Genomic DNA, 13,494 nt, shown 5'->3' with positions numbered 1-13,494 from the left:
AATGATCTTAATCACAAGCACACCAACTCAGTGATTTTACCTTCCATTAAAACATTATGGTACTTATTTTGGTCTATGTCTATGATTTCATTCACCCAGGGAGCCCCTGGTGAGGAATTTCTCCCACCAACACAAATTAACACCTACTCTCCCACTTACTCTTGGACAGTTGCCAGAGTAAATAAGATGACTTGCCAAGTCCATATGTGATAGGGTGGCACTTAAACCTCGGTCTTCTCAATTGAAGGTCCAGCCTTCAATGGGTGATGCTGCACAGATTCATGGCACTTATTTTTTATATATTTGATGAATGCCACTAAGGAAAGAGACTGGACCTGTGATTTCACTGGCTGAGGAACTCCTCTTTAGGAGATTCTTTTCTACCAAAACAGGCCGATGCCAGTGTGGCTAGGTGGCACAGTGAATAGAGCACTGGCCCTGGAATCAGGAGGACCTGAGTTCAAATCTGACCTCAGATACTTAACACTTACTAGCCATGTGACCTTGGGCAAGTCACTTAACCCCAATTGCCCTGCATCCCCCCCTCCAAAAGGCAAAAAACAAAAAACAGGATGATACCTTCTCTGAAACTTACTCTCTGGGAACAGATTGGGGGAAGGGGTATTCCGTATACTCACTATCTTGGGGTGGAGGGTAGGGGAGAGATGGGGAAAATTTGTAACTCAAAATCTTGTGGAAACAAATGCTGAAAACTAAAAAATAAATAAATAAAAATATGACATAAAAATAATTTTTTAAAAATAGAAAAAAAAAAGAGAAACTCTCTGAGAGAGTACTTAAAGCAGTGGTATCAAAGTCAAATAGATACTGGCCACATATTGACAGAGAAAACCACAGATTAACAGATAGAGAAATGTTTCCCAATTACTTTTTTTTTTTTTGCTTTTTTGAAGGGGGGAAGGGAGGGCAGTTGGGGTTAAGTGACTTTCCCAAGGTCACATGGCTAGTAAGTGTTAAGTGCCGAGGCCGGGTTGAACTCAGGTCCTCCTGACTCCAGGGCTGGTGCTCTATTCACTGTGCCACCTAGCTACCCCCCAATTACATTTTAAACATGGTTCAGGACCACTCAGGAGTTTTGGGGAGTTGGAGTTTGACACTTCCTGCCTAGAACATTGAGAGGTTAAGTGATCTGCTCAGGGTAACACAACCAGGAAGTATTAGAAGCAGGACCCAGGTTTTCCTGATTCCCATGGCCAGCTCCCCACCCATTTCAGATGGAGCATCCATCCTCTTTGGACATACATACAATTATTTACTTTGTTACATGTGTATTCTATACCTCCAACCAAAATGTAAACTCCTGAAGGACAAAGACTGCCTTAAAATCCCTAACACTCACCACTACTGACTCTGCAAAGTACATGTGAATAATGTTGATCTCCTGCATGGTGTCTCATAAATCAGAGATATTATATCAAAACAAAAGAGGAAAAATTTTAACAAAAAAAAAAAATAAACTGACCTAAGATGATCTCTTACCTTAATTACTTTGTCTGTTCCACAAGTCAATAACCATCCTCTAGTTGCATCAAAATGTACATGAACAATATTATGTTTACTGTCATGGAAGGTAGCTGTGGGTGCACGTCTGGAAGTAAAAAATATATTTATATTTAGCTGGCAAAAAATATGTCTGAATGCATTTGTTTATGTATAGATATATGCATATATATACATACACACATATACTATATGCACACATATAATGTAAGCATAGATAGGAATAAACTTGGATCTCACTGTTAGTTTACTAAAATGGCCCTACTTCCAGACAGCAACTTTTAGAGACATCACAAGATCTGTACGACAGTCACGGCACATGGTAAGTATTTAATACCGGTTTTATTTTTACATGACGCTATATACTTGCTACCTGACCAACCTATTTTTCTGATCATTTATTTTTTGGATAATATCTTTTATCAAGAAATCATCAGTAATATGTCTTTCACAAGTCCCTCCATTGCCTTCTTGGTCACCCACCAATTTTATTTCTTTAGAGGTTGTAGTGTTTCGTGATTTGAAGCCATATAGCAGCATGGGAAGAATATTAGTGCTGAAAAGATGGATTTTTTTGGTGTGACGAAGTAGGTAGGTATTTCAAATGTTCTACAATTTCCCAATTAGCCCATCCTCTTCCTTCTATTCGAGGCTGAGCTCAGTGCATTCCATCTGCATGGGCTAACCAAGCCAGACCAATTATCTAGGCTTTCCACCTAAATACCCTAATCACTATCCTCTATGATTGGAAATAGGGGCGTGAACTCCAAACCTTCATTTAAGGAGGACTCTTAGCCCTGACATGTCTCATTTCTCCCCTGACTGCACCATAGAACGCGTTTGATTTATTTCACTGTGCTCCTGTGTGCACCTTCTTGTTCTGCCTATCTCTTCCCTTCCCAACATTTCCAGCTTCCAATCAAATATTGTTCCCCCCCCCAGACTATAACCTTGAGGCAAAGATTATCTTTCTTCCCTCTTCCCATTTTTGTATCCCTAGAACTTACCACGGTGCCCAACACACAGTAGGTTCTTAATAAATGCTGACTGACTGACCAAAGATTATGGTCTAAATAAGAAATTCTTTATCTACTTGGTGTGGATTTTTAGGTCTTTGTGATTGTCATGGATCTTATTAAAAATAACAACTACTAGCATTCATATAATGCTTACTATGTGTCTCATACTGTACTAAGAACTTTATTTTTTGGAGGGCAATTGGGGTCAACTGACTTGCCCAAGGTCACATGGCTAGTAAGTGTAGAGTGTCTGAGGCTGGATTTGAACTCAGGTCCTCCTGACTCCAGGGCCAGTGCTCCATTCACTGTACTACCTAGTCACCCCTGTGCTATCTAGCCACTCCTGTGCTAAGCACTTTACAATTATTATCTTATTTGATCCTCTGGACAACCTTGGGAAGTAGGTTTTATTATTATCTCCATTTTACAGATGAGGAAACTGAAGCAACGGTGGTTAAGCAACTTGTCCGAGTTCATACAGCTAGTGTCTGAGGCCAGCATTGAACTCAACTCTTCCTGAGTCCAAGCCGAGTGTTTTCTCCATTGTACCACCTAGCTAGTCCTAAAAGGCCTAATGATATTATGGAGCTAGGCACAATTAGCATGATGTCATGAAAAAGTATTGCAGGAGCACTTCAACAGCTTCATTTAAGGAATGATAAGAAATCTCACTTCTCCTCTATTACATGAAAAGCATTTATAAATTCCTACAATACATCTGGCACTGATATGTGCTAGAAGTACCAATACACAGGATGAACCAATGCCCACACTCATGGAGGTTAACTTCTATCATAACCTTTGGTGAGTACACATCTTCCTACTCTCCTGCCTCACCTGATGTTGACAGGATCAGTGACCAAAGTTATTTTCTGTGGTTGTACCTAGCCCAAACCCTTGTATGACTTTAATACATTCAGGGGAAACGCCTTGTTGGAAAGTAAGCCTATGTTTATTTCACTAAGATGAGTACTTGAAAAAAATAATTAACCAACAATAAACACAGCAGGTTTTTGTAGCTGTTTTTCTGTCAATAAGCGAGATGGAATTCTATGTGAAACTATTTGTAAAAACCTACCTCTTCCCTTCAAATGTTTTCTTCAAGGATACCCTTTGAAATGTGTATCTCATTCTCATCAAGATTTTTTTCCCCCTTTTCTTAAAATAGTATTTTATTTTTTCCATACGTGCAAAGATAATGAATAATTTTTTAATAAAAATTTTAGTTCCAAATTTTCTTCTTCTCTCTTACCTCCCCTTCCCTAAGACAGTAAGCAATTTCATTTAGGTTATATATGTGCATATTAGTCATGTTATATTACAATTTGTAAAAGGAAAAAAAAACACCAAAAAAAAGTGAAAGGAATATCTTGTCAAGATTTTTTTTTAAAAGATGAGAAAGCAGACATCTGTAGTTAATTTCTAACGGATAGTCTTTGGCTGTGGGTGGGATGGAGGGGCAATTATACTATTCTGGGTATTTTCTAATCATTTAGCATCTTCCTTTGAAGTTATATTAAAAAAATCTTCCTTTGAGTTATATTAAAAAAAAGTCTCAGTGTTTTCCAAATTGGTTCACCTCATGTATGTTTTTTCAGTCCTTGGCTGTCATGTTTCTCTGCTTGGAAAAGAAAAAAAGTGTGTGCTGGAAGAAGCTGTATCTGGGCCTTTTTATACTGGGAAACTTCTGTAGGAAAGGGTGACAGTCTATTGATGTGGATTTATTATTAATATTTTTAAGTTGCATTTTACAATTTACAAAGTGCTTTCTTCAGCGTAACCTTATAGGATTGCTAGTACCTACATCATTCTTATCCTAAAGATTAGAAAACACGTTCAAAGAACTTCGTCCTCTTACTAATAGTCACATAATTAATAAAAGTCAGGGCTGGGACTCAGTGTCATTAGCAGGAGAACAGTGAAAAGCTGAAGATTGTTCAGAAGGGCAATTAAAATGGTGATATGATTTGAAATCACGCTACACAAGAACTGCTTGAAAGAACTGGGGATATTTAGTTTGGAAAAGGTTAAGGGGGAGTGTGAATGATAGAAGAGAGATCAGATTTGTTCCAAGGCACAGACAGTAGAACATCAGGTAGAAATTGTGGAAAGGCCGATTTAGGCTTGATACAAAGAAAACATTTTTAATAATTAGAACTACCTAACTTAGCAGGTGGTTGATTTCCCCTAAGTGGAGGCTGTCTAGCAGAGGATGACTGACTATTTGTTGAAGAGGACACCTGCTGAGGTATAAGGACAATATGACAGCTATGGATCCTTCCAACTAAACAACCTAAGTCCTTCCTGTCAGTATGATTCCCAACCTGTGGTCACTGGAACCAAGAAAGTAGGAGAGGCTGGTGACTGGGGTACCAACCTATTCAGGCCTGGATAAGGGAAGTATCCTAGATACCTAGTATCTACAATAGCATTAATATCAATATCTACCTATAATGTCTAGTATCTATTCATAGTATTACTACTACTGCCCTTTATGTTTTTACTATATAAATCTTCCAACTATTTCACAAGCAACTAGAACTTTTAGCTTTGTTAAAATATAACAGGAAAACCCATATTCTGGAGCATTAATATCCAGGAGCAGAACTGCTGGTTAAATCTGGCTATTTAAAGCATTCACCACAGATTTTTTTTAGATAATGAACTGCTTGAGTACACATGAAATATCATTCAATTTACAGTACATCTATGGCTTCAAATTATTTTTGACTCTCCAAGATGCTGGGGTTAGAGGAGGGAGGGAAGGCCTAGAGAGTGATGTACTAATTGAGGTCATTTCTTTTAAAAATATGCATAAGAAAAAACAAAGCACTCCATGGGATTCACAAAAAGGCAGAATGATTTCCAGAGTGATGACCACACTTTTTATTTTTTTAATTAGGCAACCTTAAATAGAGGGTAGCTCAAATGTTAGGCCTGGTCTCCCAAAGTCCCTAGAATGCAATAACCCTGGTTTGTATAGTATGGCTAATGGGAAGAATTATGGGGGCAAGTAATGTGAATAACTAGGCAAATAGGTTATTTGTCTATTGAGGTAGAGGATAAGTAGCATCCTCTTGGAAAATTTAATTTATTTCCAATCTTATGACTCCAGTGAAGATGACATGTTGGTCAAGAAAAAGATTCACATCCCTTTTCCTTCTGGACAAATTGCAACAGGGCGTAAGACATGACATGGCAGGCATCTCAGCCTTCTTTTGGTCATGGCAAGCTGTCCATAAGGATTCACTCAGAGAAGACATTTAAGCTACAGAAATGCAAACATCCTACAGTTCCTACTACTTGGAGTGGGAATGGCAAAAGGCTGAAGCTCATTAAGCAACTACCACAAATTGCTTGGTTGTAGAGCAGGGTGAGGGAACATCTCTAGGATGTACCGTGTTTCCCCGATAATAAGACCTATCCCGAAAATAAGCCCTCCCCTTACTGTGTAAGATTCCTCTAAAATAAGCCCTCCCCCGAAAATAAGCCCTATTGAGATTGCTACTGTAGTGAAGGTGATCCCCTGCGCTACACGCTACATTACGGTACCCTCTGTATGCACCATCCCCCCCAAAGGGTGAAACGCACACCACGCTCCGACCTGCATCCAATCAGAGCTGCAGCAGTGAGCGCGTCATCCTGTTCTTCCCCAGTGATTTGCTTATTGAATAAAGGTACATTTTTTTGTTCACATTTACCTGTTTATTAAAATTGCTGTCAATGTTCATTAAAATAAGCCCTCCCCTGAAAATAAGCCCTCTGGTGTTTTTCTGTCCAAAAAAGTTAATAAGACAGTGTCTTATTATCGGGGAAACACGGTATTTTACCAGAGACTGGTACAACTTCTAAGCTGGCTGCTGTTCAGACAGACAGACACTACTTTGGGTCTTCAATTAACTGCAGCTACCATATTTGGCTCTTTTTACTTGACTCATACAACATGCCATCGAGACTTACTCTTCATCCGTGATGGACTCATGACAGTTGTCACAGACTCTCACTTCAAATTCAAAGCCCATCAGTGGGATGGAGGAACGCTTGGAGCTGCATTTGCCACAGACGGCCTTCCCACACTTCCTACAGTGGTGCTGGAAAAAGGAACAAGAGATAGAGACATTCAATGTGGCCATCACCAGCACACCTTGAGCCAGGGCCCTACCCACCACCTGCCAGATTCACATATGGACAGTAAGGCTCAAAAATGAAATGATTCATCCCTGAAATGGCCCATGATGGTGACAGAAACATGGGAAGGGAGTTGTGCTGGCTTCCATCTGCTGTCATCAGTTTACTCAGAAATGTAAATATCACCTCTTATGAATGAGGACCATGTAGCTGTCTCAAAGCCTCCCCATCACAACATTCTGGGAATTACAGAAGAAGGAGCCAGCTTACTGCTGCATCTTCTAATGGCATTCCACTGTTAGGAATGACCAGGACTGGCTTGATGAAGAATGTGAGATGAAGACTACTTCAATTTTATGAGTAATCTAACATTTGTCTCCTATGGGGAAAAAAAAAAAACCAAGACAATGATGGAGAAGACTGTGCTGTGAGCAAACTTGAGGACTGAAATTAAGAGAACATGGAAAGAGGAAAAGAGGATTCTTTGCATGAATTTGTCACTTAGTGTGGTATAAAAGTTATTGCTTTCTATACTCCTCTATTTAGAGATTCTTTCAGTAGACATCTCTGGAGTTCATCTAAAAGTTAAGTCCTTGCAATATGCAAAGCATTAAGGAGAATATAAATGTGACCTATGCCCTCCAGGATCTTACTATGTAAAAGGAAGACTAAGTCATGGACATTGGACAGGTACCATTCAAAGCAGAAACTGCCAAAGATAGGAGCAGCTGAAGTGCTCTATGTGAAGACAGGGAGACTAAGTGGATAAGTGACTACATTTTCCTAAAACTGATCATGTAAAAATAAACTATAATAGGGAAAGTGTACTTGAGTGGTATTACTTTTAGTCACAAGGTGACTTCCTTTTCCCCCCAAATTTTCCAAAATAACCTGGTAAGATAGTTATTCTCTCTCTGTGAAGTACCCAATGAACTAACCTGTCTCAAGCCAATTTTTTTGCTGTCCCACATCTGCTTGAAGTTCCAGAAGAAAGGCTGGTCACACTTTTGACAGGAATCACTGTCCAACCATTCAGGAGTCTTGTCAACAAAAAACACAAACAGAAAAGGCCATGACGATGCAACTGATGAACATTCAAGCATAGATGCTACATGAGTATAAACAAGACAGACTCAATCAGCTCTGTCTTCTAGCTTACACTCTTTTAGGAGGAGGTGAGACTGGGGAACCAAAACGATCACAGGAAAAGTAAATAGGACAGTGATAGGGCCTGGACCTAAGGTTTCAAGGGTGTCTGTCAGGTACTCCCAGATGAGGAAAATGCCTTCTGCCAAGGCAGTCTTCTTTGAGAAACTTAAAACTGTAGAGAGCTGCGGCCCTGAACAAGATTAATATGTAACTGAGAAATGTTTAACAGTATAAATAAAAAATCAAAACAGATGTTAATTTGTGGTTTTCTAAGCCGCAAGTGTCTGGGATCCATTTCTGTTTGATTTTGACCCCCCTGACCTACATTACTGAGAGATGAAGAGCTTTGCCCAATGTTATGCAGCCAGAATGGGTCAGATGTGGGAGATCTGAAGCCAGGTCCAACTGGCTTTGCAGACTGACTCTCTATGCACTATGCCATGCTGCCTCTGGCAAAGTAAAGATAACATCTACATCAAGGGAACCTAAATCAGATGTGTTTATAAAGTTGCAGATTAAAAATTGTAATCACTTTTTTGCTTAATTTATTAGTCTATTCCTAACAATTTTTAATAGCAACAAAAAAACATTAACCTCACTGGCCTTCTTATATTGTTCTGACCCACTCGTTTAATTAGATACATATCATCTTATTTCATATTAAAAGATGCTGATATCGTCATCAAGGTGTAAATGAATGCCTGAGCAGACAACCTGCAGATTCTCTCCCACACCAGCTCCATGGGCACACTGCAAACCACTTTAGCTATTAGCAGGTAGGACCTGTTACTGTTTGAGATTCTACCTCTTTGAGGATCAGAGGATATAGCTGTGGAAGAGATGAGATAGTCCAACCCTTCATTTTACTGTTGAAGAAACTAAATTCTGGACTAGAGAAGTGATACGTGAGCATTTGTTCAAAATTATCTCCTCTTTGGGATAGTCAAGTTTGCTGATTTTTTGCTTAACTGTTTTTCTGTGTTACAAGGGAGAGTTTTGTGTGGGAAGGGAATCTACCTGGAAATAATTATGGCATAAAAAACAAAAGGCTTCAACAAAACTTGAAAAAAGTGATCTCGTCTCTAATTGCTTCAAACTTGGTTAATACAGTTGGGTTTTGTTCTCAGAAATCTATGATGTTATGCTTAAATCTTTATGATGTTTCTATAAAGTTTGCTTGTTTTAACTGTAGTCACTCCACTTTAATCTGTACACAGGAATTGTTAGGGAAACTGGCTATTATTCACTTTCTGGATATGTTTAGCCCAACAGAGCTCATCATTTAGCAGAGGGATTGAGATTCATATTTAAAAGAATCATAGGGAACTTAAAATGTTGGTATATTAAGGCACTGTGGTCAGATCCAGCTGTCTGTCTGGAAACAAGAAAAGGGCCAATATCTGATTTGGTTTCTTGTCCACATGTCTGATGTCAGTACTAAAGACAGACTGAACCATATTTGTTGAAATAACACTTATACGAATTTTAATTTAAAATAACATTTCTGCCCCACCAAAAGTTGACTTTTCTATGCTGTGATTTTTTTCTAATTTTTTTTTTAATTTTTAAGAAAAATCAAGATTCAAATCCAGAAATGCCAGAAATGTCTATTTTTTTTAAAATCCTCATTTGGTATATACAAAGAAATCATGCGATATTTACTATTAAGGATTAGATGAAGCTCATTCTTGCCTTCAGGTCTTTGCTCATGAAAAGATTTGATTCTAGTCTTTTAGATCCTTACTAATCTTTCAAATTCTATTTGAAGTCTCATGTCCCCCAGTAAGACTCCCCTAGAATTTCTAACATCCTTTATGTCAGGAGTTCTTAATCTGGGGTCTTGTAGATAGATTTCAAAATGTCCATGAACAGTTAGGTAGCATAGTGGTTTTCTGCTTCCACTAATTAATTTATTAACAGATTCCCGTTCCCCCCCCCCATGTGAAATTTAGATGTATTCTCAAATGATATACACAGAATGTCTAGAAAGCAGTAAATCATGACTGAGAATATTCTAGGTACAGGGCTGTGATTTCCAAACAATAGTGGTGCCTAACATTTTTTAGAAATTATTAATTTACCCAACTGTTAGAGAAGGGAATTTGGTGGCCATATAGTCCATCCAGCAGCTGCAAAGATTACCCTCTGCTATGGTATTTCCTGGATGCCCAAGGACTAACTTCCTTAGGAGACAGAAGGAGAAATCAGAGATTTTAAAAAAGATACAGTCAGAGAATTCCTTCTAGCTCTACTATGCTGGTGCAGAGTTACAGGTCTTTCAGAAGGGGGCTGAGAGTTTTTGGGAGAAGAGGTATGGACCTTTCTTGGATTTTCATACTAGGTCTGATATTGCTTCCTTCCATTGCTGCCTCTAGTTTACCCAACTCAAAGTTAGTTGCTCAGTACATGGCACTGGGTTATGCTTTCTAACACAATGGTGCTGAGATGACCTTTTAGAAGCAAATGTTTCACTGAACTGCTCCATCTAGACCACTGGGCACTTGAGAAAATTCCCTCCATAGTGCTTCCTGGATGGTGAGCACTGGACCTAGAGTCATGAAGACTTGAGTTCAAATCCTGCTTTGGACACTTACTAACTGTGTGATCTTGGGCAATTCAACCTGTCTCTCTGTTTCCTCCTCTATAAAAAAAGAGATTATAATAGCACCTTCTTCCTAAGGATGTTGTGAGGACCAGATGAGGTAATGTTGTAAAGCATTTTGTAAGCCATAAAATGCTATGTAAGTGCTAGTTGTTATTACTGGGAAAATTGCATCTTTATTTTCTCTACCTTCTAACTGAAATTTAGCATCTCTTTTAGTTATGAATTTAAAAAAACAACAACCTTATTCTGAGAAGGTCCATTAGTTTTTTCCAGAATTCCCAAGGGGTCCATGATATAAAAGGGGTTCCCCTGCTCCATGAATTTAATTAGCTATTGGAAACCTAGTATTTTATACCAAGGTTGGAGCCACTATGTTATCAAAGGCAGCCTATAATTCTGTGATACAAATGGAGAAATAACAGTTTTTTTTTTAATAATAAAGCAGGCATTGAAAAGTAGCAAACAGAGACATTTACATAGCCAAGTTTGACCATTTCTAAATGAAAGTAGGTCACATTGTGAAAGATGACCAAGCCGGTAATTAAAGCTGTTAATAGTGCAAATCTTCTCCTGGATAGTGGAACATACTATAAATATCCTTGCTGAGGACCATAGGCTCACAAGGATAAAACTGGAAGGCACCTGAGAGGTTACTGAGTCCACATCCCGCCCCCCCCCCCATTTTACAGATGAGGGAATTGAAGCGCAAAGAGTTTAAATAGATTGCAGAAGTCCAACAGGCTTCTTCATTGGAGGAGCGAGGATTTGAACTTGGGGTCCCTTGTCTATACTACAATGCTATGTGTCACTTCACTGTTAACAGTGTCAAGATGTTTTTCTTTTTTAGGGGGGAGGGAGAGACAGATATTTAATGATATCTTACAGTATTTTTACACATCCCTTGCTCCAAAGAACCATTTTTTAAAAAACAGTAAACATTTTTAAAAAGAGAGAGAAAATTTAGCATAACCTATCAAACACACCTAAAAAATCCTTTGTTGTATGCACTGTCCCACACCTCTGGACCTCCCATCTCTACAAAAGAGGAGGGGGAAAAGATATTTTCAGATATTTCTTCTTTGGAGTGAAGCTTGTTCTTTAGTTTCACAACATTCAGTTCCCTCTAACATTTTTAGTCGTTGTGTATACTGTTTTCCTGGCTCCACTTTGCATCTGTTCATGTAAGTCTTTCTATTCTCTATGTTCATCACATTTGTTGTTTCTTATAGCATAATAATATTTCATTACATAACTGTCCCACAATTTGTTTTGACTTTTCCCATATCTTTGTTTCTTCTTCTTTGCCACCATGAAAAATGCTACTATAATTATTTTGGGGTATATGGAGCCTTCCTTTTTGTCAGTGATCTCTTTGAAGGGTATATGCCTATCTGTGGAACCTCTGGATCAAACATCATGGACACTATAGTCACTTTACACATTTCCAAAATGCTTTCTAGAATAGTTGTACCAATTCATGGCTCCACTAACAAAGCATGTGTACCCGCTTGTCTTTCTATGACTCCTCCTAAATGGACTATTCTCATTTTCTGTCATGCTCAGAGGTATTTTTCAAGAATAAAAATTTTGCAATTTCCCCACTACATAAAAGTAATGCTGATTTTAATTAGTTACTAATAGAACTCCTGTGGATTAATGGATTGAACAAATAAAGCTTTAATCTTCTTAAGCATTTAAGTAATGACACTTAAAAGGTATTACACTGCCAATAATAACAGCTACTCTTACAACACAGGAATGGACCAGGGAGGCATGAAGTCATGGGGCCGCCTTTGTTGTCTTTCTAAGTGTAACTCTCCTCCTATGTCCCTTGTGCATACAGTAAGGAAACAAATTACAAAGCCAAGATTATATATGTTAATGCCTAATTCTTAAAACGATCCTAGAGAAATGGGAAAATTGTAATTACAAAGTTTGTATTATAGTAAATTTGGTGGAAAAATAACTGTAAAACCAAAAGGTATTTCCCTTCAAAAAACTGTTATTTGAGAAGAATGTTGTTGCTTTCTATTTAAAAATGACCTATCCAGATCCCCCAAATATGCCTATTTGGGAATGAGTTTAGCAACCACTTAAGTGGAAGTATGAGAATCAGTGAATTTGAAAACCATCTTAGTGATTTTTCCTGTTCAAAAGAGTCAAATAATATTTCACAAACACTAATCATTTCTCTAAATAACATCATAATTCTCTTCAATAACAGAAAGAACTTGAGCATTCTATTTTGGTAGCATGCCTTAACACTGCACAAAAGAACTAATCACCTTAAAATAGACATTTAGTTTTCCCTATGAACACTTTTATTGCTAGTGGGAGAACAAGCCCTTAAGTGATGAAACCTCTTAGTCAGGAAAATCAGAGTTCTTTTGAAATCTCTTTGCTCCACTGCAGCATTAATTAATTTCACACCCTGGCTCCTCTATCCCTAAAGGGTAATGAATGATGGGATTTCCCCCTACCTGCTGACTTAATTCTGACATCCATCATGACATTATACTTCATGGTTTAATCATGAAAAACTGCAGGGTTGCCTCAGTATAACTTTGGCTCTTGAGGCTCAATCTCCCTGCTGTTGAAGGATTCAGTCCTGGGGACCTACCTCTTGCCTCTGGACATCCATGTTCCAGACCACAATGCCACCATCTCCTCCACAAGAGATGAGTTGTCGAGTATGTGGAGCATAGGAGAGAGCCTGGACTTTGTCACTGTGAAAGAAATGGAGTATGGAATATTATTAATAGCCAAGGATGGATGGCAAACTGAGGCCTTCAGATAGAAACTCTCATTCATTCAATATACATTTATTAAGCATCTACTATTAAGTACCATTTATTAAGCACCTTTAACGTCACACACACACTCACGCATGCACGCACGTGCACGCGCACACACACACACACACACACACACACGCAGAGTTATATAATGTGTCATGCCAGGCCTGAGAGAGGAGCAAAAATAAACAGTACAGGGTAGTTCTCCTTAAAGTACTCACTCCTTAGCTTCCCAGGTTTCCTTTAAGACTCATATCAAATCCCACCTTCCATGAAA

At 38.5% G+C, this 13,494-nt stretch overlaps 1 protein-coding gene across 2 annotated transcripts in view; it reads right to left on the bottom strand.

Annotated features, from left to right (window-relative positions):
• WDFY2 (WD repeat and FYVE domain containing 2) overlaps window positions 1–13,494 on the bottom strand; it is an 86,491-nt gene that overhangs the window by 8,817 nt on the left and 64,180 nt on the right. For both annotated transcript variants that reach the window (XM_069064576.1, XM_069064577.1), the window contains 4 exons: window positions 13,043–13,148; window positions 7,607–7,708; window positions 6,501–6,631; window positions 1,501–1,609 (listed from right to left, as the gene is read on the bottom strand). In XM_069064576.1, the coding sequence (XP_068920677.1) occupies window positions 1,501–1,609; window positions 6,501–6,631; window positions 7,607–7,708; window positions 13,043–13,148 (448 nt within the window). The remainder of the gene's footprint in view (window positions 1–1,500; window positions 1,610–6,500; window positions 6,632–7,606; window positions 7,709–13,042; window positions 13,149–13,494) is intronic.

The sequence above is a fragment of the Petaurus breviceps genome, unplaced genomic scaffold (genome assembly GCF_028583685.1).
Source record: "Petaurus breviceps papuanus isolate PSGF00001 unplaced genomic scaffold, PetGlider_PUasm1.0 90639, whole genome shotgun sequence".
NCBI lineage: Eukaryota > Metazoa > Chordata > Mammalia > Diprotodontia > Petauridae > Petaurus > Petaurus breviceps.
The sequence above is the reverse complement of the archived record's forward strand: the minus strand, read 5'-3'. Positions and strand labels throughout refer to the sequence as shown.